We start from the raw sequence: 21,300 nt of genomic DNA, 5'->3' as shown, positions 1-21,300 counted from the left end.
CTCTATTTCCACCCACCCTCAGCATCTATCTGTACCTTTACATCCCATTTTCTTTTAGACCAGTGTGTCTCAAGCTTTAATAAGCATACATATTCCTTGAGGATCTCATTAAGATGTAATTTCTGATTCAGTAAGTCTGTTCTGGGTCCTGATAGTCTACCTTTCTAACAAGCCACAAATGAAGCTGATGCTATCTTTGAACCACCCTTTGAGCAGCAAGGTGACCCAATATATAAAGTGAGGGAAACCTCTGGCCTAATGACTGTGGTTTTATAGATTCAATGCTGTCATATTTTGTAATCAAACATAAATAACCAACAATGATCACAAAAAATAAGTCTTGGAAGAAAAGAATGTTTTAGTTAAGTGAGAACTTAAAGTATACCAGATTGGCAGTGTTTCTATTTGTCTGACAATTGACACCTTTGATACATTATAATGTAATCAGGACACCAAATTCTGATAACTTTAAAAAATAGTTACTATAGCTTGAGGCTCTCTCAGTTAATTCAAGTTCAGAAAATTCAAGCCAGTACACTGTAAAACCACTATTAAAAATCTTTAATGGTAAAGTGTTCATATAAATTACTTGTAAACCTGCTCTAAGCTATCCCATCTCCTCCTCCTCTTTCAACAAATAAATGCTGTTTTTTCTTCTGTCTTGTAGCTAAACAGCGTGTAACACCCAGTGCCCCTCCCTTTAAAAATCGAACAAAATTGTCTCCAACCAAAGGACCCAATGCGAAAAGGTTGGCTTCTTTAACACACTCATATGTATATGCATCTATTTCCACAGGATTACCCTTACATGTGATTGGCTGGCTTGAGTTGTAGCCCAGGTAACACCCTTGCTCCTTCAGAAAGGACAGATTGGGATGAGAACCTATCAATACTACTGCTGCAGAGAGCTTAAATATTTTCTTTAATCCGGAGATATTTTGAAGAATGCATTTCATGTCTGACTTAAAGGAAAGCACATGGTGCTCAGGAAAACTGGTATAATCAGATAGAAGATTTGAGTCTAAAGAATATGACTGAGTACACATCATATGATAGACTTTATGGTATTCTGGATAAAGCTTTTTGGGAAGCTGTTTGAAAATTAAGCTTGGATCAGTTACTCGTCTGCGAAATACATGAATCACAGGGACATTATTGTTGTAAGCACACAGTACTGCATCAGCTGCGGTAAGCCCAGAACCTACAATTAACACTGGATCCACTTTGCCACACAACTGTCCTTTGCTTATAGCGGCTCCAAATTCAGGCATTGAATGAAACACAAAAGGAAAATCTTCCCCATCAATTTCCAAACGGCCAGGAGAATCCAATGTTCCAGTTGCCAGAGCTACATTTTCAGCAAAGAGACAGAAGGGAATATGGGAACCATCTCTTATTCGCTGATAACCCCTGATTTCCCAGTTTCTCTTGGTAAATTTTGACTTCTCTATCTGTAAATGCTGTGTTGAAATATCTCTGTCTTGACCATCATTATCAACTTGATCTCTGTAGAGTCTTGATACAGAGGTAATGTAAGTATTCTCTCTGAAATTCTTCTGAAGACCCATGACTTTTACATAATGTTTATAGTAGCGAGCTATTTCCTCTGGCATAACTCGATCCCCTTTTAGGTTCCTATAAAAAGAAAAGGAAAAATATTCTATGAGGATAACACTTTTAGTTTCCATGATTAGCACTTCTCCATCTAGTAAACTATTACATCTTTTTAATTCCTCTGGACTGTCCAAGCTAAAGCTAACACTTACCATAACACTTTACAAAGAAAGAAAGCCTTTCCTTTTCTTTAAAAATGTTAATAAATTAGTTTATCAATGGAGGAAGTCCCATGAGGGTAGAGATTGTATTTAATGCATCTTTGTTTCCCCAATGCCTTGTATAGGTATCTGTTCAGATTAGCTGCCTTTATCAATAAACTTTTATTAAATAAATGGATTAAAATGTGGATATCTGAAAATTAGACTATTTTAGTCTATGTCACAATTGTAATCTAAATAATTCAGTCTATAGCTATACTATTCAGTCTGTATTCTATTTAACTATTGACTGAATTGTTTACAACCATTGAGATATTACAGGTCTGACTGCAATACATATACTTCTCAAACATAATATCTAGACACGATTTTTAATAAGTTGCTTTCTGTTTTCCTAATGACCAAAAATAATTCAGATCAGTCTTTTGCTGAGCAAAATCATATTTAAGTAGATAACAGTTCTCTCTCTGTGTTTTCCTACTCATAAAGAGATCTATAAATATAAGCTGCTCTTTATGAAAAAAGCACGTTAATACATCTTTTATTTTCCACTTGAAATTTAAAGCAATGGGCGTTAGTATCCTTAAACAATGCCCCAATTAGAAGTAAGTAGAAATAAAAACACCAAATCAGGGAATTCCCTGGTGGTCCAGTGGTAAGGACTCCGTGCTTTCACTGCCGAGGGCCGGGGTTTGATCCCTGGTTGGGGAACTAAGATCCCATAAGCCATGCAGTGGGGCCAAGAAAACCCAGAAAAAACACCAAATCATTTCACATAATTCAGTGTAACTTGTAACTGGAAGAAGTTCAAAGTTTAATGACTATAATAAGTAAGATTTAGAATGTATTAACTCTCAATTTGTACAGAAACCCTATGTAATAGTTACTATTATTATTATCTTCATTTTGCAAACTAGGAAGTTGATAGCTAGTTTAAGTTATTTGACCAAGGTCATAACATTAGAAGGTACAGAGTCAGGATTTAAACCCTGCCAATCTCTAGAGGTCTGAGAGTCTTAACACTATGCAAGGGCAGGAACTAAAGCTAATATTTATCACAAGATTCATTTTCACATATTACTTAAACACACAATATGCTCAATTTAGAAGAATGAACACTCTGGTATGTAAATCATAAAGCTTTCTTTCCCTTTCTTACCCACATCATAAAGGGAAAAATATGTTGAGCAATTTCACTTTCTTACTTATGAAAATCAAGAACTTGTACAATTTGCCTGATTTTGCAACTTAACATTTCAAACCCATATAAAATTCCTTTTTAAAAACCCAAAAGTCATATTTGAAAGGTTTAAATTTGGTCTAAATTTACTTTCCTTAAATCTTCTTAAATTAAGGACAATTACTGTAGATTAACATGGTTTCTATCTAGCAGAAAGTCAAGCATTCAAACATTACAGCCCTGTTCTAACAAAGGTTGAGTAACTTCCTGCTTTAATTTATTGTTTCTGGCAGCAGTCAAAGTAGAGTAGATTCTGTGTATTAGTAGTTCCTATCTATAGGAATGAAAATGGCTTGAAAATGATAGGGCTTTTCATATTTCTCTTTTTAAATTTTGGGTTCTTTCTCCCAAATAAATACAAAATAAACTTTTATTCTTTCAAGTTGAGATTTTCATATTTTCTTTGTTTTAAAATTAATTTTCATTGAGGTATAGTTGTTTTACAATGTTGTGTTAGGGGATTTTCATATTTTCTATTCTCATATTTTAGTATTCTTATTAAATATTTACCTCTACAGCCAAGTAGGCAATCACATCACGGATTCTATTTTATTCCATCATTCTAAATTATTCATTATATATATTCTGGTTTCTCTTCAGATCATATAAATCTTAAGTTTTTTAAAATTATTCATTATATATACTCTTCTACTCTGAAAAGTCAAATACTTTAGGTATGTATACATGAGATATGCATACATGAAGTTATATAAGCATTCATAAAAATAAGTTATATATATCCACTCATAAAAATAAGTAAATAAGGAAAGGATATGTAGGTGGACAAGAAAGTAACAAAACAGAGTGGTTTAACAGGAGAGTGGGATAAAACTATGATTAACAATCTGTAGACAAGCCCTTACTTCTGTGTGCTTAGTTTTATAAAATCTAAATAGAAACTAGCTCATAACCACTGCTGCAAAGAGGTTTTATTTGAAAGACACATGCATCAATATTATTCATCTAAGACAGGAACACAGCTAGTTTGAGATCTGCTGACAGACTCCCATTGTACACCAAAATTTTAATAGTTTGATCTTTACCTTCGTTTGCTAGATACCCAATCTTTAAATTTAAGTCCAGGTAGCTCCATCCAATTTCCAAAGCTGATTGTCAACATCGAGCCTTCCATATTCTATTTGAATAAAAAATGTACTATCAAAAAACACATTTTTTCAGTAACAAGGTGTTTTGTTTTTTTTTTAACCAAAGCCATCTCCTTTACTATAATTAAGTCTGGATAAGCAGAGCTCTAATAAATCCTAAATGGTTGTGTAAATCACCTCTGGAAATTTATTCCAATTAACTTTAAAATATTTTCAACGCTTGGTAGTATCTATATTCCTTCTTTCATGTAACTATATATTTATAAATCAGATTTACAATATTACCCAATGCCTATAATCAACATAATTAGATGCAGAATATCGTGTTAGAGGAGCAAATCAGTATTTTCATTTTAAACAAAAGGGGAAAAGGTCATTCATTTCTAACACTTTAAATGTCTTTCCATGTTAATATTATTAACAAATCTTTTTTTTTTTTTTTGCGGTACGCGGGCCTCTCACTGCTGTGGCTTCTCCCGTTGCGGAGCACAGGCTCTGGACACACAGGCTCAGCGGCCATGGCTCACGGGCTCAGCCGCTCTGCGGCATGTGGGATCCTCCCAGACCGGGGCATGAACCCGTGTCCCCTGCATCGGCAGGCAGACTCTCAACCACTGCGTCACCAGGGAAGCCCAACAAATTTTTTTAAATGGGCAGCAAAATGGCTTCCCCCCTCCCCCAATCAATTATGATTGTGAAGTCTAAGCTGGTTTCAATACAGCAGGCATCGCTTTCTAAAACTAGGGAAATAAGTAAGTGGTTGCCTGATTAAGAACAGACTCACTGCTGAGGCTAATGCTGCCTTTAAGGAAGTGAGCCCCTTCAAGCTTGCCCTACTTCTACTTTGCTCAGTACAAAGCAAGAAAAGCCCAAGGGCCAAAAGCACCTTTCCCAATGACCTCAATGATCTCTTTCAACCAACTCTTTTCAGCTATGCCTTCTTTTATCTGAACCCTCCTTGCCCTGTTTCTACACAGTCCAGTATTGGGAATGGGACTTGTTATTATTATTATTATTATTAGCTAACATTTACAGAGCACTTACTATGTGCTACGGCTTATAAAGTCATACTATTTGTGACAGTACAAGATCACCACAGGAAGAGAATGCAGCAAGTTGCCACTGCTTTGAAGCAGGCTGGGCCTGATACTAGGATTAGAACCAAGTTTCAGGTATATATCGCTTTAGCACTGATTCAAATATGTTTTTAGTAATCAAGGCTTATCCATACTTTAACTTTCCTAAATGTAAGTGGGAGAAATGAAGTAACAGAGATCAAATATTGCCTGCACATTTTTCCAAGCAGAAAATATATATGTACAATAAAACCTCAGGAATTTATAGAAGGTTCTCTAAAAACTTAAACAATATATTATGGCTTTTCCAATAAATGCAGTTTTATTAAGAATGCTACTTATTAACAAAGCAAATATAAACATGTAAGCTAAAAGGCACAGATATTTTGATAGTTGCTATCCATTACTATAAAGGTAATTAAGATGAAAAAGTCAGTGATATAATCTATAAAGTCCCCAAATACTCTGAAACAATCGTTTGATAAATATAAACAACTTTTAGCCATATAACATTGCACTAATATAGGAATATCCAACTGAAGTTTATACTAAAGATTTGATATTTAAAGTTAAAATTCCCATGAAGTCTTTATTTCATAACATAGCAAAAATTATTTAACATTTATTTGTACAAGTGAGCACTTACCACACACTAGACACTGTACTAACTGCTAAGGACACAGGAGTGAAGAATAATTATTAGTTGCTGCCCGCTAATGAAATATGCTGAATCTTTATGTTGATAGTCCTCTGGTTTAACCTCTGCTATGGACTAAATTGTATCACCCCCCAAATCCACATGCTGAAACCCTAACCCCCCAACGTTATGGCACTTGGAGATGGGGCCTTTGGAAGGTAATTAGGGCTAGATGAGGTCATGAGGCTGATGCCCTCATAACAGGATTAGTGGCTTTACAAGAAGAGAGTTCACACTCTCTTTGCTACATAAGGATATGCAAGAAAGCAGCTGTCTGCAAGCCAGAAAAAGAGCCCTCACCATAAACTGAATCATCTGGCACCTTGATCTTGGATTTTCCAGCCTTCAAAGTGTGAATCTGTTGTTTAAGACACTCAGTCTATGGTATTTTATTTTAGCAGCCCAAGCAGACTAATACAAATTTTTTTCTTTTACATTTTTCATTTAAGATCTTGAAAATGTAGGGAAATAATACATATTAGAATGAAATACTGTGTGAAATTTTGTAAACTCTACAACGAATAAATGAATTAAAAATGTTGTACTATGCAAAACATCTTGAAATATTTTCTGTATAATTCTTAGAGAAACACTTATTCTAAGACACTATCACTAATCAAATTTGGCTTAATTTCTACTAGTAATTAATTCATATTTATCCAAACACATTAAAATTCTCAGATAAAGATGTGGTAATCATCATATATAATATTATATCATAATGTTTAAGAATCAAAATGGTCTTATCAAGATGACGTATAATTCACATTCACTAAAATGCTAAGGAAAATATACTCACATGCCAAGCTCCACCAGGTGGACCTTTACCAAGAACTAAGTGAGGGATATAATGATGCTGTTCTAATTTCCAATGCAAAATGGATGGATAATCATACCCAAAGTCAGCATCTGGATGAAGAAGTGCATCGAAAAGTACTGCAACAGGATTGGATGATCGACCCTCAAGGCCCTCAGACAAGTACTCTAAGTCCTGAATTTTTTTTTTAAAAGAAAGAAAAAAGGCAGATAGAATTTAGAAAAACAAACAAAAAAACGCCAGCTAACATAATAATAGTGAAGACCATTATTGTAATCCAGCATTTCCCATAGAGTGTGCTACAAAACACTGACATTCCTTGAGATCTTAATAGATTCTCTGGTCAAATAAGTATGGGAAAAGGTTGGGTTTCAAAAAGCTAATCAGATCATTTTACTATAAAACTTGAAGATGCCTTTAATATGCTAGTATGCCTTACTATGTCTACCATGACACTCTAATAATAAAAAGCAGCATTTCCCAAACTTACCAGAGCATACAGCACCTATTAAACTCCATCAGGAAATAATTTGTGAAATTCTGCTCTAATTAATTCAGGAAAATAAATGGAAGCAACTCAGCAGAATATATTTACAATTCTAAAATTAAAATGTTAGGTGTTACTTAGAAGAAAAGGTTTTCAGCTAAGAAATACAATGCTTATATAGTAGAAAACTAAGCTTGTCTCAGTATGAATAAATTTAAAAGCATCAACATGTGAAAAATAATACCTGATCAACAATGGAAAGATGTCTCGCTTCTTCTAATTTGCTATGTAAGATTGTGTTTGGATGTATTGCTTCTGATGATAAATATGGTCTGTAGCCTGACAGCATATAAGAAAGGCAGATTCCTGAGGGTCCATTTCCTATTAAAAAAAAAAAAAGGTGGAGAGGGGTGTATCTTGCATCTTAATACTCATGTTCTTTGGCTTTTCTGTTTCACAGATGGTTTTTTTCCTTCACCAATTCTTCTTTCTCTAAACTCTCAAAGCCAAGTATTCACAAGAGAAGATTTTTGTCTTCTCTCCTATTTTCTTTTGGGAGTCTCACCTACTCAAAGCTTCAACTCTCTATGCTACTAACCCTCAAAATTAGATATCTAGGCTGACCTCTTACCCCAAAAATATATCCCAAATTTCCATATTCCACTTCTTCACCTCACTGAACCACTAATAACTTAATCACAATGTGTTCAAAAGCAAATTCATGAGTTCTTCCATTTTGGTGGCCTCTCCTTTAAACCTCATTCCTTTGCTGGTATGATACTTACCAGGAAAATCCTAAGTTAATCAGGTTCTGGTTTAAATGTATTTTGTCACCTATATCCATTCAGTTGTCTTTGTTATTCTCACTCAGAAGACAAAAATCTCTTCTTGTTCCTCTTCAAGATTCACCTACTTCAAATCATTTCACATTCTACATTCAAATGAGTTCTCATAACAGAGTTCTCATTATGTTACCCGCGCTATGTTACCCGCTCTACCCAAAGCCCTTCATTGCTTGTTTCTTCTATCCAGTGTTCTCCATGTTCTGGTCTCAACCATCTTTCAAGTCCCACCTCCTAATAATTTCCCTCCTGTATTTCTATATCCTTTACCCAAAACCAAACTGGATTTTTTGTTGTTGTTGAACTCCAACAACTACTTTGATTTCTGTAGTTCTTTTAGTCTGGGTTGCCACTTCTCTATTATATCCATCTACCAAAAATTTAATCTATCTGGGACAACTATAAGCCATCAGAAAAATATCCTGTTCCTTATCTAATATTTTGCCCCAAATAAAATAAGCTCAAAGATATAAACATGAAAAGTAACATCATAATATTAGGAAAGAGGTTACTATTTCTACTTATAATGCTGTAGCAAGAAGCCTTTAAGTACAACACAAAACTCAAAAGACAGAAAGGAAAATAAACCATTTGACTTCATAAAAATTTTTTTTAAATGGCAAATACTGGGAGTTAAGATCTGAGGTAAAGAGCTAATTTCCTTGAATCAAAAAGAAAGAGACAAAACTAAAGAAAAATCATAATACCAACAGAAATAGAAAAAAACGTTTGAGAAAATCCAACACTTAATCATGTAAAAACTCTCAACAAACAACAGAGGGGAAATTCCTTAACTTGACAAAGAGTATCTACAAAAATCCTACAGCTAACATCATAATTAATGGTGAGAAATTAGGGAGGTTTTCCCTCTAAGATCAAGAAAAGGATGTCTCTTCTCACCATTCCTACTCATCACACACCTTAATGGAAATCCTAGCTAATGCACTAAGACCAGAAAAGGAAATTAAAGGTATACAGATTGGGAAAGAAGAAACAAAACTGTCTTTGTTTGTAAATGCCATGATTATCTATGTCAAAAGTCCCAAAGAATTGACCAAAAAAACTCCTGGAAGTAACAAGCAATTATGTTGCATGAAAAAGGTTAATATATACAAGTCAATTGCTTTCCTACAGACCAGTAATGAACAAGTGGAATGTGAAATTAAATACACAACCCCACTTATATTTGCAAGAAATACCTGGGTATAAATCTAACAAAATTCACATAAGATCTAAATGAGAAAAACCACAAAACTCTAATGAAAGAGCTCAAAGAATATCTAACTGATGAAAAGCTATTCCATGTTCATGGATAGAATGATTCAATATTGTTAAGATATCAGTTCTTCCCAACTTGATCTACAGATTTGATGCAATCAAAATAAAAATCCCAGCAAGTTACTTTGTGGATATTGGCAAATTGATTCTAAAGTTTAAATGGAAAGGCAAAAGACCCAGAACTGCCAATATAATATTGAAGAACAAAGTTAGGGCTAATACCATCCAACTTCATCTTACTGTAAAACTACAGTCAACAAGACAGTGTGGAAATGAAAGAATATATAAATGAATGGAACAGAATAGACAGCCAAGAGATAGATCCTCACAAATACAGTCAACTTATTTTTGACAAAAGAGCGAAGGCAATGCAATGGAGAAAGGATAATCTTTTCAACAAATGGTACTAGAACAACTGGACATCCACATGTAAAAAATGTGAATCTAGATACTAACTTTATATCTTTACAAAAATGAATTAAAACAGATTATAGACCTAAATATAAAACATAAAATTATAAAACATCTAGAAAATAACTATGAGAAAATCTAGGTGACGTTGGGTTTGGTAATGAGTTTTTAGATATAACACCAAAAGCAAGATCTATGAAAGAAAAAAATTGATATGCAGGACTTCTTAAAATGTATGCTCTGCCAAGTCACTGTTAAGAGAATGAAAAGGCAAGTCACAGACTAGGAGCAAATATCTGCAAAACACGTATTTGATAAAGTACTTGTTTCTAACATATACAAAGAACTCTTAAATCTCAACCATTAAACCACCAACACAATCAATTAAAAAGTAGGGAAAAGCTCTGTACCTCAAGCTATAGAGATGGAATATAAGCATATGAGAAATTACTCAACATTGTATATCATTACAGAACTGCAAATTAAAACGAGATACTCCACACCTATCAGAATGGCTAAACCCCAAAACACAGACAGTATCAAATGTTTCCAAGGATGTGGAACAACAGGAACTCTCATTCATAGTTGCTGGGAATGCAAAATGATACAGTCACTTTGGAAGACAATTTGACAGTTTCTTAAAAAGCTAAACATAGTCTTACCGTATGACCCAGCAATCACACTCCTAGGTGGGTTGAAAACTTAATGGCCATGCAAAAATCTGCACATAAATGTTTGCAGCACTTTACTCATAAATGTCAAACACTGGAAGCAACCAAGATGTGCTTCAATAAGCGAATGGGTAAACTGAAACATCCATACAATGCAATAGTATCCAGTGATAAAAAGAAATGAGTATCAAGCCATGAAAAGACAGAGAGAGGGATCTTAAATGCATATTGCTAAGTCAAATAAGCCAGTCTGAAAAGGCTACATACAGTGATTCCATATATATGACATTCTGGAAAAGGAAAAACTATAGAGATAGTAAAAGATCAGTGGTTACCAAGGTTTGATAGTTGAAGGAAAGGATAAATGGGTGGAACACAGGAGGTTTTTAGGGCAGTGAAACTATTTTATATGATGTTATAATACATGACATTATATACCCAGCAAAACCCATAGAACTGTACAACCCAAAGAGTGAACCCTAATGTGCACTATAGATTTTAGTTAATAATAATGTATAAAAACAGTGGTTCATCAATTGTGACAAATGTACCACACCAAAGCAAGATGTTAATAAAAGGTATAAAAGGGGGTTGGGAAGGAGAAGAAAAGGAATATATAATAAAGATGTTAATAAAAGGGGGTTGGGAGAGTATTTACAGAAATATTCTCTGTAATTTGTTTCATTTTCCTATAGACTTAAACTGCTCTAAATAAAGCCTATTAAAATAAATACTGACTATACAAAAAATAGTGGGAGTTAATATCTCAAAGAATCAAAAAGAAATAACACTCAAAAGACAATACAAAAAGAATACAAATAAACAGTTCATAGAGAAATATATACACAGGCAGAATGTGCCCCAACTCCCAAAGATTTCCCATTCCTAACCCCAAGAACCTGAGCGTGTTACCTTACAGAGAAAAACGACTTTGTAGATGTGATTAAATTAAGGACCGTGAGCTAGAGAGAGTAGCCTGGATTATCCAGGTGGGCCCAATCTAATCACACAAGTCCTTGAAAACAGAGACCCTTTCCCACCTGTGGTAAGGAGGAACCATAACTATGAAAGGTTAGAAGAGAAACAACACTGCTGGCTTTGAAGATTCAGAAGGGGTCCAGGAGCCAAGGAATACTAGCCTCTAGAAACTGGGAAAGCAAGGAAACATTCTATCTACCCTAGAGCCTCCAAAAGGAATGCAGCCTTGCTGATACCTTGATTTTAGCCCAGTGAGACCACTGTTGGGACTTCTGTTCTATAGAACAGTTAAATACATTTATGTTGTTAAAGCCACCAGGTTTGCGGTAATGTGTTATGACAGCAACAGAAAACCAATTACATACATTAAGGAAATTAGCCCTTTATTATGATCATCTGGCACTGCTACTGCCAGCAATAATAGCCCTATATACATGAGGTTAAGCTATGCTTTGGCTAGCTGAGGCAAAATAGGAACAGATTGTTTTGGGGGAAGTAAGGTGCAGATGAAAGTAGTTTTTCCTTTTCTGACCCTGCCATAGCCCAACTAGAACAAGAAGACATAGGTTCCTTTGCCTATGGCAAGACATCCAGGATGGAAAACCAGGGTTGGATATAAGTGGGAAATGAATGTGAGATTTAGTTTCCAAGATATCTTGGATGAGAAATACTGCAAACACTGTCAGCTCCCCTAGAGGGGAATCTAGTGTAGAACTATCTTGCTTTCCTTCCTTCCTTCCTTTACTGAATCTCCTATGGAGAGATGTCAATATGCCAGACAGAGCATAGGACTTTCCTCTCCATTAACTTGAAACAAGTCAAAGAAACTAAGGAAGTTATATGCCATCAAGGTACATTATGTCCCATAATTCCTTCCTTTGGCTTGGTTTCACACTACAGTACTTGTCCAACTTCATGAGTTTGAATATTAAAGATACATATGACAGGTAATTAAATACATGCAATAAAACAAAATCATAAAATTTTGTAATTTTGAATTAGGTTTTATTAATAACTTAATTTTTAATCTTATATACCTATCTATTGAGGTGGTACAATAGAAATATAATAGTAACATATGGTTAAAATATTATAAACCTAACTGTAGAGTACTATAATGTTCTTTACTAACTGAGCACTGACTACTAACTTGCACAGGTTACTCAACTACTGAGTTTCCCTGTCTGTCCATACCCTACAACCTCAGAGGGCTATAGGGTTTTAAGGCATAATCCAATAATGTACACAGAATGCTCTATACAGGGCTCTAATAACATTGGTAATCATCATTATCATGACACTGTCATATAAGTAACACAACTAATAGACTACTGATATTTTAAAATAATAGAGTAATATCAACCCTTCAATGAAAAACTGTTCTATTCTAACACAGAATCTAATATCAGATCAACCAATTCCTCTCTCCAAGGATTTGGTTATTGGTTATTTAAAAATATTAAGCAACCTAAGAATACTTTTCAATACAATCCTAAGGACTTATGCTATGTAACTGTGCATTTTTAAAAGTAGTAAGGATCAGAACTGTAATTTTAAGAGATAAAATGCAATAAAACTTACCTATTACTACCACAGGCAAAGTCACTGATGAATCTTCAAGTAAAGAAGTTTCTTCAACTAATGGCATAGCTTTAACTCTTCGCCCCAAATTATCACCAAAATATTGCACTAAGGAATTAAAAATCTCTCCTTCAGTTTCAGGGTCACTATAGTTTCTTTTAAAAGGAAAATATGGAACAAAAACAAAACAACAGATATACAGTCAATATAGCCTTTATAAAAATCTGTCTTTATTCAGATTTTATTTAGGCCATAAAATATTCAATAGTTCCATAAAAGGAAAAAAGGAAATCCTTTTGATTAATGCTTTCAAATTAGTACCTTAGCCACGTCAATGTACACCACTTTGCTAGAAATCCTAAATACAGTGGTCCCTCGGTATCCAAGGGGGTTGGTTCCAGAACCCCACCCTCACTCCCCAAATACCAAAATCCATGGATCCTCAAGTCCCTTATATAAAATGGCATGCTATTTGCATAAAACCTACCTACATCCTCCCACATAGTTTAAACCATCTCTAGATTACTTATACCACCTAATACAATGTAAATGCTATGTATGTAGTTGCCTGCATGCAGCCAATTCAAGTTTAGCTTTTTGGAACTTTCTGGAATTTTTTCTTTCCCAAATATTTTCCATCTGCAGTTGGTTGGATCCATGGATGCAGAACATGTGGATATGGAGGGCTGAATGTAGCTGCTCATGTCTCTTTAATGCCTTGAAGGCAAGTCTTAAATAAGAAGCTATTTTTAATGACCAAAGACATAACATTGTATTAGGGATTTTTATAATTCTGAGATCTCCTAGGACTGGAAAGTTTCTCCTTCACTTTTTTCTCATTAATAAAAAGATGAGTGCAATAGAGGTAGTATATTTGGGAAAAAACAGTCACATAATATTTTAAGGAAAAGTTACTGAACTTATATATTACAAATGGTGCATTTTGGTAAAAAAATAAGGTTTATACATCTTATTCTCAAAGAGATACTGAAAAATGCAAAGATCTTAACATTAATTTCCAGTCTACCTTCTTTCCCAACTGCCTCCCTAGAAACTAGTTTTGGCATTCTGACAAGCTCATGTAATAAATGGAGTATCCTTTGAACACAGTTAATGTTTTGCATTATACTAGAGATTACTTTAGAACAGAATTCCTGAATTATTTTTCATTTTCATATAGTCAGAAACAGGCCAATGTCTGAAAATATTAAACAGTACTGACCAGTGGGTGAGTATGCCTATTACTATTCCTAAAATGATAAACATGGGAATGGATCAGTTATTTCACAGGACTCACTGATCCTTGGGCGAGGATGACACATGGAAAGAATTAGGCAGAGACCAAAATTTCTCCTTCCCTATAACTTTCCAAGTTCCCGAACCACCCCAGGATAGGGCAGAGTTCCCCAGGATACACTGATAGATTTCCCACCCCCAGTAATTGGGCTCCCCTAACAATACATGGCCCCTTTTGGCCAGAACTGATACCCTTTGGATATGGCTACTTAGGAAAGCCCCTCCTCACATTGCAAGCCTGCCCCTGAAAGAAGTCTTATGCTCAATCCATCCCTTTCAGAGCATTCCAACTCCCACCACTGATCAGATCCAGATGTACTGGCTGTCTTGCCTTCTGCTTCTTGACAACTGAACTCAACAAGAGTATATTATACTTGAGCCTGTCCCTGATATTTCTCCAAAGTGTGTGCCCAGGACAGGTTCTCCAGCTTCCTTTGGATGCTTCTGATTAGTCCTTTTAGGTATCCAGGCCTCATGAATATTATGGTGGTTGTAAAGGCCACAGTTCTTTTTCAGGAGATGCAGACATCATGGCCAGTCTCCTCCTGACATCCCTATCTCAAACACTGTTGCTTCCATATATATAACCTGGAATTTAATTAATAAAAATGATCATCACTCTAAGATTCTGATAATTAAAAAGATGTCTCCTTCTTCAAACCCTAACAAATGTTTCACATTAATAAAAGGGCAGATATGCTGGGGGTTAGAGTCAACTTGAGACTATATAAATATTAAACTAGATACTTGAATATTATCTGATATCCTGTACTCTCTGAGAGCAAACTGATAATCCTCTGAATGACTGAATGAAGGTACTTTAGCAGTTACTACCATATTTGATTTTATAAGCAAAACTCAATCATCTAAAATGCCTTGGTCAGTTTCTTAAGTCTACAAATAAATGCTGTGAAACAAATATTTAATATTTAAATTCCTTAAGTACAAAAAAATCATGGCTAGAAGTGTTGGCTTAAACTCCAAATCACTTTTACTTAAAGGTACAGTAGAATTCATTTTTTTAATAACTTATTAAGAAGCATTTAATATTCAAAGTCAAGATGTCTCAAGAAACTTTTTTTTTTTCCTGGCAGGCCTCAGAATTTTAATATAGCTATCAATTCTATAAATTGACTATACATTTTGTTTTGAATTTTATTTATTTTTGTACAGCAAGTTCTTATTATTTATCTATTTTATACATATTAGTCAATCCCAATCTCCCAATCATATATGTCAATCCCAATCTCCCAATTCATCCCACCACCACCAACCCCCTGACTATACATTTTACAAGGATCTTTCATTACACTGGACTAGTCTTCTCAAATAATTGGTTTATACTTAAGAAAAAAGAGGTTAAGACAATTAGAAATAAAATGCCTCCTCTGTTAGGCTTCTATTAAGAAAGACAAAGTTTTCAAGAGCTCAAAAACATCAGAAAAACAACAGATCATCTGATCAGGCCTTAAACCAAGGTAAATAAATAGAGGGAACTTGGTAATGCTTTGGAAAAAAAAGACCTTTAATGAGATATAATTCACATATAAAATTCACCCTTTTATTTATTTTTTTTGGCGGCACCACTTGGCATGTGGGATCTTAGTTCCCTGACAGGGATTGCACCCATGCCCCCTGAAGCGGAAGCACGGAGCCTTAACCACTGGACTGCCAGGGAAGTCCAAAATTCACCCTTTTAAAGTGTACAATTCAGGGTTCTAAGTAGTCACAAGGTTTTTCAATCACTACCAATAACTTCAGAGAAATTTTATCACCCCAAAAGTATATGCTGCACCCCTTAGCACTCATTCTTCATTCTTCCCTCCCTGCAGCCATTGGCAGCCACTAATCTACTGTCTTACTGATGCCTACTCTGGAAATTTCAAATAAATGGAACTCCTCATACATTATGTAGTCTTTTGTGTCTGGCTTCTTTCACTTAACATGTTTTCAAGGTTCACCCAGGTGGTAGGATATATTGGTACTTCATTCCTTTTTATGCCTGAATAATATTCCATTGTATATTACCCACTCATAAGCTGATAAACATTTGGATGGTTTCCACTTTTTGGCTATTACAAATATGCTATGAACATTCATATATAAATTTTTGTGTGGATAAATGTTTTCATTTCTCTCAGGAGTGCATGCAATGGCTGGGCCGTAAACTCTATGTTTAACATCTTGAGAAATTAGCAAACTATTTTCCCAAGTGTGCATCATCTTATATTCCCACCAGTGATATGAGGGTCCCAATGTCTCCACATCCTCACCAGCATGTTATTTTTTGTGTTTTTTAGTTTAGCCACTCTAGTAGATGTAAAGTAGCATCTCATTGCAGTTTTGATTAGCATTTCTCTAATGACTAATAATGTTAAGCATCTTTTCATGTGCTTATTGGCCATCTGTATATCTTCTTCGGAGAATAATTCAAATTATTTGCCCACTTTCCAACTGGGCTGTCTTTTTTATTGTTGAGTTAAAAAAATTCTTTATATGTCCTGGATACAAGTCCCTTTTTGGATATATGATTTGTAAATATTTTCTCCCATTTTGTGGGTTGTCTTTTCACTTTCTTTATATTGTCTTTTAAATCACAAAAGTTTTAATTTTCGATCAAGTCCAATTTATTTTTGTCTTTTGTTGCTGTACTTTTGGTGTCATATCTAAGAAAGCACTGCCTAATCTAAGATTACAAACCTGTTTTCTTCCATGAGTTTTATAGTTCTAGTTCTTAAATTTAGGTCTTTCATCCATTTTGAGTTAACTTTTGTATATAGTATGAGGTGGCAGTCCAACTTCATTCTTCTGCTTGTGAATATTCATCTGTCCTGGCATCATTTGTTGAAAAGACTGATATTTCCCTTTTGTCTTGGGATCCCACAGAAATCAACTGACAACAAATGAAGGGAATTATTTCTGGACTCTCAATTCTATTCCACTGATCTATGTTTATCTTTATGCCAACGTAACACTGTCTTGATTACAGTTTCTTTGTAGTAAGTTGTAAAATTAGGAAGTGTGAATCCTCCAACTTTGTTCTTTTTTCAAGATTGTCTTGGCTATTCTAGGTTCCTTGTAATTCCATGTGACTTTTAGGATCTGCTCATCAATTTCTGAAAAAAAAAGGCAGCTAGGATTTTGATAGGATTACACTGAATTTGTAGATAAATTCAAGGAATATTGCCATTATTGCCATCTTAAGAATACTAAGCTTTTCAATCCATGAAAATGGGATTCCATACCATTTATTTAGGCCTCCTTTCATTCTTTTCAATGTTTTCTAGTTTTCAATGTACAAGTTTCACATTTCTTCTGTTAAATTTATTCCTAAATATTTCATTCTCTTTGATGCTAGTATAAATTGAATTTTTATCAATTTCATTATCAGATTGTTCATTGTAAGTGTACCGAAATACAACTGATTTTTGTATGTTGATCTTGTATTCTGCAATATCACTGAATTCATTTACTAGATCTAGTAGGTTTTTTGTGTGTGTGTGGGCCTCAAGCAATTTGACACTAGTCTCTCCCAAGACTCAAGTAGAGTATATAGAGCCAAAGTTTTAGCTTATCTTAATTCTCCAGAGTATACGTAATTTGTTCTGATTTTCTACTAACTGGTCATAGGTATAATCTTTGTGTATATAATCCATAATATTGGTATAAACTATTTGTAATAAACTTGCATGGTACTTGATAAATACTGGTTTAACACAGGCATGAAAAACTGAATCAAGAGAAGAAATGAAAATAAGGTTCACTGAATTTACATAAAGCAACAATGAAACAAAGACCTATTAGTAAGTATTCTTTCTAAAAAATTCAGAGTCTAAACTATAAATTTAGTATTGCTGTACATATTTTACAGTATATGCATACTATATGCATACTGTGTTCACAGGTCTATGAACAGTGAAAATTTCCACTGCAGATATCCAATTTGCTGAATGTTTGTTCTATTTAAAACAAGTATTTGAGTAATAAAAAAATCTACTTTAAAAAAATCTACTTTTCCTTTATTTGAGGCAATAAATTGGAAAATATAATTAAATTTTAGGAAATAGTAAAGAACAGCACTTTACACATATGCAGAAATAGTTACCTTATTCTTAGGCATCAAATTAGAAGACTATTTGAAATTTCAGATGATTTTAGATGCCTTCCATGTTGTGTTTTTGAAACATTATGGTCCAAAGACTCAAAACAAATTTAAAAGGATGGCACAGACATAATATTTGAATAACAAAACACTTTTCTCACACCTAGCAATACTTTTCTAAATAATCCTTCAAAATGAAATGCTTTACTACCTGAGTTTAGTCTTTGGAAGCATGAGCTTAGATTTTTACCAAATTGATACTACCATAAGAAAAGAAAGTTCTAAAGTCACAAAGGAAGTCAGTCACACTCTATCTTCTAGAACAGGAAGTATGGAAGTTTTCTTCCTTGGAAAGTTAGGAGACAGTTCTCTCACAATATTTATTCTTTCAGATATAAGGCAAGATCCAAAATGTAGACACTGTCACAATTGGTTTTAAAATGTGTTCCTAATGAAATTACTCAAAAAAAATATTGTGCTAGTAAATTATAAACCTTCTTCTAAGGAAATGTTTTAATTATTAAATAAACGTTTTCTTTTTTAAATTTTAGATAAGATTGAGCTGTTTATACAATGGAAATATGGTTTATCAATCACAATTTTTATTCTTTGGCTAGCATGCTTGTTTTCCCTTATCCCTCAAGATCAAAATATAGCAAATACATTGTTTTCACCTCCTCCTCCACATTTCTGTAAAAGGACGTAAGCACATGATATTTACTACCTAGGGTTAGTTGAACACGTATGAATCCCAAGCTGTGTCCTTAGAATTCAACTGTACCAAAAGGTGTCAAAAGGCTTTTGGACAGTACTTACTAAAAAGCATATTATTTTCTCAGGGGCTTCAGTTTAACAAGTTTTCACTAGGCGAACTTGTTTTCTAAAGTTCTCCAAAGTGGATCTGATACTCTCAAATCACTGTCAAGTAGGCAACACACAAATTTGCCTAGAATTTAAGATCCAGCAGTTTATTACATAAAATAATTTTTAATATCCAGAATTTAGAGACTCCTACAAAACTCACTGAGAAGGTAGGCAAGCCTGGATTGCTGCTCTAGTTCAACAGGAATTCTGAGTCTTTTCTGTGCCTTACACCCCTTTTGCAATTTGGTGAAGCCTCTGGACCTCTTCTTTGAATAATATTATTAAATACATAACAGGATTTACAAGGAAACTAAAAAGTAAACTTGGAATATGTTTTTATGTATTCCTCTATTGTATTAAATAACAAGTTCAGTGATGTAAAATAATTACTGTAATCTTGAAGAAATAAATAAACAGTATTTCTAGGTATCTGCAACAATTAATGTGGTATGAAAATATTTGTGATTTCTATTGATGACAAAGTCACAAATACTACTGTGATTTACTGCTTATATTCACAGTTGAAGAAAACAGATTTTGGTTAAAGTTGAGTGAAAATTCCTGGTACCTTTCTTTACATCCAAGTTCACTGGCCACCTAAAGTCTATATATGCAGCCCAATTTAAGAACTCTGATCAGAATTTCATATTTTACAAAAGAAGTTTTGCATATCATTATTCTAACACATTCGTGTTATATAAGGCAAGGCACTTCACTAAAGTCTTCGCTAAGCTTATCTTTTCTTCACCACAAGGTTAAAACTAGTTTCAAATTGCTTTCGGTCTTTCTCTCCATAACTGAATGAAATGTTGGCCAACTGTGCTAGATCTAGTACATAAACTTTTATTTTAAAATGTATTATCCGTATCACCCCTAAAAACGTTCCTCATAATGTTAGTCTAGAATCGCGACATTTTTCAAATTTCTACAATATATATGACTTACAATGACTGACATCTTAAAAGTCAGAAACGTATTTGTAGCTAGAACATCACATTTTAAACATAGCTCCCTGCCTCCCTTCAACCCAGTAACTTAGGTTATTAGATTTTTTTTTTTAAGAAAAAAAAATGTTTAAGGTGTGTGGGGGGCTGGGAGAACCTCACAACCCTTCACTAAAACTTTGCACTACTTTTAAGTCTCAGTTCGCCGTAACCGACTAGATCCGGGCCTAGCCGGTCCCGCAGTCCCGTGACTAGTACGGTCCAGGGAGAGGAAAAGGGGACAACAGAGGAGAGTCCCCCAGAGCCAGGAGCCAAGGCGGGGAACCTCGACTAGACAGGAACCAGGAGGAAGCAGCAGCCGAGGCGGGAGACCTCTGCAATTCAGGGGCTTGCCTTCCACCCCCGACCCGTCCCCGACTCCCTAACCCGCGCGGCCTCTACCCATTTCGGCCCCTGCCCTGCCGCAGGGCCCCGCAGCACTCTAACCTCCGCCTGCCCCCTTTTCTTCCACGGTGGAGAAGTCACCTGAAATGACCGGCCAGGGAGCAGCGGCAGCACCACACGGGCATGGATCGCGGCGCACGGGGCGCCCGAGCGCGACCGCCACGGCCACCTCCCTCGGCGGGGTTGCCCGTTCAGGACGCCCGCCCGATTACGGGGTCCTCGGGGCGCCCGCGCCCCGCGCCTAGCCGTTGCAGCGGCTGCCGGAAGCTGCGGTTTAGCAGCCGGCCGGGCTTTGGAGCACCCAAACCCGCTTCAGGAAAGCGGCTTCCGCTCCTCGACTACTGGCAGCCGGACGCCGGCGGCCTATGATCTCTGGGCGCCGCGAAGGGGGCGGAACGGGGCGGGGACGCTGCGACGGCTGCGGCGGAGGCGGGCGGGCTCCTCCTCGCAGGTGCGGAGGCGGTGGCGGCAGGCGAGGCCCGGGATTGGTGGAGCCGCGGCCAGAGCGAGGGGCCCGGCCTGAAGAAGTGTTGGCTGAGAGGGCGGGGGGCCGAGGTAGTCCGCCCACCAGACGGCTGGCGGTGGCTACTGGGGCCTGGGCCTCGGCCTGCGCCCTGCGGCACCTCCGCGTGCTCCCGACCTGCGGCGTGGGAGGTTGGCGAGGCTGGGAGGATGTGCGTCCTGAGTGCCA

The 21,300-nt window shown here is 35.8% G+C and overlaps 1 protein-coding gene across 1 annotated transcript; it reads right to left on the bottom strand.

Moving 5' to 3' along the window:
* Positions 1-602: 602 nt before the first annotated feature.
* Positions 603-20,865, bottom strand: OSGIN2 (oxidative stress induced growth inhibitor family member 2). The gene is made up of 6 exons (XM_065895665.1): positions 20,691-20,865; positions 12,960-13,114; positions 7,443-7,579; positions 6,694-6,885; positions 4,059-4,150; positions 603-1,635 (listed from the first exon to the last, which is right to left on the bottom strand). The coding sequence occupies exons 1-6, from the start codon at positions 20,732-20,734 to the stop codon at positions 603-605; spliced, it is 1,653 nt and encodes a 550-aa protein (XP_065751737.1). The 5' UTR covers positions 20,735-20,865.
* Between the last annotated feature and the right edge of the window lie 435 nt (positions 20,866-21,300).

Source organism: Phocoena phocoena, chromosome 17 (genome assembly GCF_963924675.1).
Source record: "Phocoena phocoena chromosome 17, mPhoPho1.1, whole genome shotgun sequence".
NCBI classification, from domain to species: domain Eukaryota; kingdom Metazoa; phylum Chordata; class Mammalia; order Artiodactyla; family Phocoenidae; genus Phocoena; species Phocoena phocoena.
The sequence above is the reverse complement of the archived record's forward strand: the minus strand, read 5'-3'. Positions and strand labels throughout refer to the sequence as shown.

What these genes read in the sequence shown, in the direction of transcription:
- OSGIN2 (XM_065895665.1), bottom strand. Translation starts at nt 20,734, where the DNA reads ATGCCCGTGTGGTGCTGCCGCTGCTCCCTGGCCGGTCATTTCAG. An exon ending in ATCTTTCCATTGTTGATCAG is followed by an intron (nt 6,886 to 7,442) that starts GTATTATTTTTC and finishes AAAAAAATTCAG; the next exon opens with GACTTAGAGTACTTGTCTGA. An exon ending in TGGGTATCTAGCAAACGAAG is followed by an intron (nt 1,636 to 4,058) that starts GTAAAGATCAAA and finishes TTCTTTTTATAG; the next exon opens with GAACCTAAAAGGGGATCGAG.